The 6707-nt window shown below is 33.6% G+C and overlaps 1 protein-coding gene across 1 annotated transcript; it reads left to right on the top strand.

Moving 5' to 3' along the window:
• Positions 1–658: 658 nt before the first annotated feature.
• Positions 659–3977, top strand: LOC110688829 (DNA ligase 1-like). Its single transcript, XM_021865584.1, has 2 exons — positions 659–813; positions 1764–3977. Exons 1-2 carry the CDS (start codon positions 790–792, stop codon positions 3810–3812), a joined length of 2073 nt encoding a protein of 690 aa, XP_021721276.1. The 5' UTR covers positions 659–789; the 3' UTR covers positions 3813–3977.
• Positions 3978–6707: the final 2730 nt, after the last annotated feature.

The following is a 6707-nucleotide window of genomic DNA, read 5'->3' as shown; positions in this document are numbered from 1 at the left end:
TTTAGATTTTAATCACTATGTTTTTCCTTAGAGAAATTTAGAAGATTCCCCCTAATTTTTTTAATAGTTAAAGATTTTAGATGAGACTAACATTTTGAAACAGAACGAGTATATAAATAAACGCATTTGCAAAGGACTTATTTTAATCAATAAATAAAATGATTTGTCATTTATTTTTTATTAAGCAAAATTAAAGAATAAGGTTTGAAATTTTAAATTCAAGCGCCACGTAAAATAAATAAACCTACGAAAGATAACTTTAGTGTTAAAATTTTAAAAAAATTATCTTATGATATTAGGAATTTTATTCAAATATCCGATTATTATATAAAAAAAATCTTAAATTAATTAAAAAGATTTACTAAAACCGTACATCGCATGGACTTTTGTCTAGTTTTATTTAAATTAGTTCTAAATTCCGTCGATTTGGTGAATTTTTAACACCTCGTTCTAAATACCCTCGAAGTTTGAGGTTTCAACCGCGTCAATTTTTTCCTACGCAATACACTCGGCAAAACTCAAAAATTTCAACATTGTACAACACGTCATATTCCAGTGACCCAGTATGTACGCAATTTAGGTGACAGCATCGTCTTTGACGTGCCACGAAAGTGTCTATCCCTAAAACGACCAATCCCATGAAGCTGTGAGATTGTAACAGGTGCAACCCCTGTATCACTGCTACACACCCAAAATATATAAATAAACCATTCTTACAATACTATTTTAGAAATCTTTCATCTTCTCTCTTAACTTTTCATCGTTAATCACAAGTCAAAAACGAAAGCCATGAACACACTAGAAGCTCAAAAGGTTTGATTCTTTTTTTTTTAATAAAATTTATGCTTTTGATCTTTAATTAATTATAAATCTTTTATTATGATTAATTTTATGATGATTATTTTGTTGTATGATTATTTTAATTGTTCAATTGTTTATTACATGAGTTTGATTTGATTATAGTTGCTAGATTTCATTTCTGGGGAATTCAGCCGGAATTCTGTTATCAGGCTATATGATGTTGATTTATATATCAGATTTATTTATTTTTTTTATTTTTTTTGTCTGAATTTAAGAATTTTAGCTTTAAGATCATTTAGATTATTCAATGGCAGATTTTTTTTTATTTTTATCTGATTTTAGGCTGGATTTCTTATATTATTGTTCTATTCACGATTAATTTTTAGCGAATTATAGACCCTCGGACAATTTTTTAAAAAATTGATTGGTATTGTTTGATCATAATTATGTAGAATTGACTGAAAAAAAACAATCTGATGCTGCATTATTGCTTCTAAATTAATGAAAATTTGAAGCAGCTGCTGTATCTGGGATGATCAATTTAAGGCATCTTAGCTTTTGCTTATTGTTTTGTGAAAATCTCGTAAATATTGCATTTGTTTGTGTTAAATTACATCAACTATTTCATGAATTTTGATTGAGTAAAATGAAGTATCTAATTGTCATACCAAAGTCATAGTTTTGAGCACTGGACTCAGATATTTGACTTGAAATGAAGAGTCGGAATAACATAGTAATGGAAGTGTTATGGTAGCGGGTACATTGACGTATATGGTATTGGATTGGATATGAAAGTTTTGATGAGTTAATACCTTTTTAATGAAAATTATATCATTTTCCTTGCAAAATAAGAAAGAAATAATATACAAAATATCATTTTGTGCTCTGAGTTTGATTAGCATTTAAATTTCACAAGTTGCTTGCTTAATTGAGATTGATGTTGTGGTGAATATGTCCTGCAGGAAACTAACATGGGCGATGCATCTGAATTTGTTATGGTCGAAAAAGAGGAACTGCCGTGCCATAAAGATACCAGTGTTGTAGAGAAAGAGAAGTTAAAAGAGTATGATGTGCCTATACATAGTGAAGTAGAAGAAACAGAGAAAGAGAAGTTGAAAGAGTATGATGTCCATGTTGAAGCAGAAGAAACGGAGAAAATGGAAAAGAGTGATAAACGCGAACAAGAAGAAGAAGAAGAAATAAAGAATACAGTACAGGAGAAGAGTGCTGGTGATCCACGTGAGTGGGAACGAGAAGAGGAAGTGAAGAGTGCTGAGAAGGATGATAAGAAAGGTAACGAAAGGAAAATTAAGGAGCAACAGGAGCACCCGATGACTGAAGATCAAAAAGAAGAATCAGTTCAGCAGCAGGTGATTGATAATGATAACAATAAGAAAAGGAAAAAGAAGGAAGATGAGGTTAAGGATGGTTCTAAGGATGGAAAACAGAAGGAGAAAGCAAAGGAAAAGAAAAATAAGTCGGAGAAGAAAGTTGAAAAGAAGGAAAAGGCAGCCGATAATGAAGGTGACACAGCTGAAGAATCAGATGAAGAGTCGGATAAGAAAAAAGACAACAAAGGAGACAAGAAGAAGGAGAAGAAAGACAAGAGTGTAGAGGTAGAGTCTGAAGATGGAAAAGTGAACAAAAAAGACGACAAGGACAAGAAGAAAAAAAAGAAAGATGAAGAAAAGGATGGGAAGAACAAGAATGAGCAGGATGGAAAAGTAAAGGAAAAATCAGAAGAGAAGAAGGAGAAAGAATTGAAGAAGAAACAAAAAGATGAGAAGTCTGAAGTTGAAGGTGAAAAAAAGGAGAAGAAGGATGTAGTTGTAGGGTCTGAGAAGAATGAACCTAAGAAAGATAAGAAAGTCAAGAAAGAGAAAGCAGAGGAATCAGAGGAAGAACTAGCAAAGGATAAAGACAAGAAAGGAGACAAGAAGAATAAAAAGGTTGATAAAAAGCATGTAGATGAAGATGAGGTGAAGGTAGAGTCTGGACATGAAAAAGAGAAAGAAAAGGACAAGAAGAATGGGAAGAAGAATAAGGATGATGATAAAGGTAAGAAAGAGAAGAAAATAAAAGAAGGTCGCGAGGAAGGATCTACGGAGGAAGAAGGGAAGGACAAAAAGAAGGAAAAGAAAGATAAGAAGCACAAAGGCAAAGACAGTGAAGGGGAGAATAAGGGTGAGGTAGACTCAGAGGAGGATGAAGTGAAAAAAGATAAGAAAGGAAAGATAAAGAAGAAATCTGAGTCTGAGAAAACTAGAGAGTGTGCAGAAGTAGGAGAGGAGCAGGACAAAAAGGAAGAAAAGAAGGAGAAGAAGAAAGACAAGACAAAGCATAAGTCTGGGGATGATTCAGAGAGAGAATCTGAAGCGGAAGGGAAAAAAGAAAAATCAGAAGGAAAAGTGAAAAAGAAGAAAGATAAGAAACTGAAGGATGAATCTCATGTAGAAGATGACTCATCAGAAGAAACTGAGAAAAAGAAGCAAAAAAAGAAAGATAAGAAAAAACCGAAGGATGATGATAAGAAGTGCAAGGATGAAATTGCTTCAAGGGAGATAATTAGTGATAAAGATTCAGAAGATATTGATGAGGAGCAGCAGAAGAAAATTAAAAAGAAAGAGAAGGTAAAGAGTAAAAAAGATGAGGGAGATGATAAGGTCAAGGATCTTGTGAAGCTAAAGAAAAAGCTAGGAAAGGTTGAGGGAAAGATAGAAGCGCTTCTTATTGAAAAGGCCAACCTCGTGAGTCAAATTAAAGAGGCGGAGGATAAGAGTCGTGCATTTCTCGACACAGTCAAAGAAATACAGGGTGTTACTTCCACAGTTCAAACAGGGAAAATGAAGGAGGTGGCAACAAATAGCAATGATCATACAAACAAACATGAAGATGCAGTTGTACTTGTAGCTAAGGATGTAAGGATTGAGAAGGTAGAGAATGAGCACTTTGTCATTCCTGAGAAGTGTAAAGATGTAGCCATTCAAGAAGTTAAAACTCAAGCACCATAGGATTTTATTCGGATTGCTTGGAAAGAAGATGAAGATGGTTGGTGAGACACTTGTATTCTATGTCGTTTTTGTTTTATGTATACTGTGAGTTTACTTTGTGTGAAAACAATTTCTAAGAATGTATGAAATGAATAAAGTAAATTTTGGATCAGATGATTTCCTTTATACTTAATTTTCTTTAGCCGAGAGTAGTTTTTAGTCCTCATCTTTTGATCTATAGAATATTTTCACCAATTCCAGCGTGAGATGGCAGCATAATCTTTTCTATTGTTTTTGATCCCTTACGTCTATATTGAGCCTTTGTTTCATAATCATAAGTCACTCTATGATTCATTTGTTGATCATTGTTACACAATTCTAGCATTCAGACCTTAGTTTGTAACTACATTTTCCCAATTCTATAGTCACATGTACTTCGACCATTACACATTATCTTCTAAGCTGAGCTCAGTGTGCTAACTTCTGATTGTATGCCAGAACTGTGTTAAGATCAATTGCTTTATATTTGTTAAATAATTTAAGTAATTGAACTCCATACATGTCTGTTATTTGTAATATTAAATATTTTGATTCCATTGCTAATCTGAATTATTGAACTTTATGCAATGTATATTCTGAATTCTTGAGCTTCTTAGTATGGCACGTGATTGGATAGAAATGATTGGATTTGTTGCTGCTAGATTTTTATTTTCTGATTTATTTGTTGCAATTTAATCCTTGAAATTACAAGCTGATCTTTCCAGAATGTTTTTCTTTTCTATCCCAAAGCAGCATGTACTTTTTCATAGACAAGCTTTGTTCGTTCTTTTATCTGTCACTGCATCTGTATAACCGCAAAGCATAAGTTTTATCATGGTTTTCATAGTCTGAATGCATCTGTATAAGCACAAAGTACTAATTTACTGAGTTTGTTCAGCCATGCTGTTACTTGTGCTGACAGTAGCATCAATAGTGTGTGATCACCATTTTAGGTTTTCTTTTATTTCACGTCAGCTTTCATCTTTTGCTGAATTTCAGCAAAGATTGTACAAACAGGTCATGGAGCTACTGCATGCTGTAATTTCAATACCCCATTTTGGATTGGGAAGCTACTCCTGGGAAACGATGGGAGGACACTTCACTTTATTAGAAGAATATTTAACCTGATGAGGACTCTCCCTGATTTTATGCTTTCATCAGATTTTTTTTTTTAATTAAAAAAAATTCTTATTCAACCCAAATACAGACCATGAGAAGTCTAACAGCAGCATGACTCTTAGAATTCTATGTACTCCATCAATTCTGCTCATTGGGATTTGATTGTACTTTACCAGGTAGGTTAGGTTACTAATGAATTCTGTATAGTTGTAAGGAACCATGATCTGCAACGTTTACATACGAAATGTTGTATTAGAGCATGGTAAGTTAAGATATTAGACAGGTTAATGCCGTAAAATGCCAGAGTTTATAGCCAAATTGACTTCAAAGCTGGAGTTAATTATCATATCAATGCCGGTGTGATTGCGTGAATTCCCTGTAGTATAGACTTTGGATAGTCAGCATGTGGTGGTGAAGTAATCCTGTTGAAGTGTTGAGGCCCTGCCTGTCGGATGTAACAAATCCCTGCCATTTGTTCGTATTTAAGAATCAAGAGTAACTAGTTAAAATCTGAACAAAAATATGGAAGAAGTTTATGTTTTGATCGGTTAGCTAGAGAGAAGAAAACATACCCTGAATTTTAGTGTGTTTTTAAGGAAACCAGTAATGAGATTATAAATAGAATGCATCATAACACCATTCCAGCTGGACTAAGAAACCAGGACTTTAGATACACCTTTGATAATCGCGTTGTAGTAGCCAGGCATGTGAATGCTGAGCAGCCCAAGAAAGTCTGTGTTGTTCTCGTTGATCCCGTCTGTAGTGCCACCATCTCCCACATAGTGCTTAGCACAAGCAGCAATGTTGTTCCTGAAAATAAACAGATCATCAAGCCATGAATAGCATGAGAAACTCAAAACATATAGTCCAAACTCTTCATGGATTATGTTACAAACTTTTTTTTTTTTTTTTATTTGAGTGATTAAGTTGTATTGTTGATTTCTTTGCTTGGTCTTCGAAATTGGAGGTAACATGCATATGGTGTTTTACAAAGGTAATATTGTAACCTGAAACTAGGCGGTATGTATTGTTTATACTCTGATCAAATTATTTAGCTCTCATGTTATTTATGTGACTAACGAATCACGGATACTGTCAACAAGAGAAACACCGTCTAGTAAAAGATCATAGCACGGTTGTTTCAGATTATCTACTACATTCTATACCCCCTCAACCCTTCCAATACATCATCCTCTGTCAACCATCTTTCAGGATTTTGGTTTCCCAGAGTTTAAGCAACTTTAGAAATTTTATATTTGCAAATTGAACGTAGTATATCGAGTGGTTTTATTCCACTTATAATTAAGTCACTGGTGGAATTGTGGTCTAGATTACTCCTGTCATACCATCGATTAAGCTCTTCATTTGACCACTAAACCATAGTTTATTATACCTGACATACTTTCTCAATCCACGTTTTCTAACATTCTCTAATGACCATATGTTACAATTGATTAATGCTTAGATTTAGGTCCAAATCAGTATAAGAATTTTCTCACAAAATTGTAAAGTGACAACGGATCAACTTAAAAATTTGTATGAAAAAACAAATTGAAATTGTATCCAAAAAACATAATAGTTTTGCTTTTATTTACAAATCCTGCCATTCAAGAAACAAAGAATGTTTCTCAAGAAGAGGGAACTGGGGTTTGGCAGGGAAGTAGTACTCCTAGTACTTCTGTACTTTGTATGTGTAAGCCTGTAAGGTCTTGAATTGGAAACAAATAAACCACAAGATTATATATACGGAGTACGACA

Source organism: Chenopodium quinoa, unplaced genomic scaffold (genome assembly GCF_001683475.1).
Source record: "Chenopodium quinoa cultivar QQ74 unplaced genomic scaffold, ASM168347v1, whole genome shotgun sequence".
NCBI classification, from domain to species: domain Eukaryota; kingdom Viridiplantae; phylum Streptophyta; class Magnoliopsida; order Caryophyllales; family Amaranthaceae; genus Chenopodium; species Chenopodium quinoa.
This window is presented reverse-complemented; position numbering and strand designations above follow the sequence as displayed.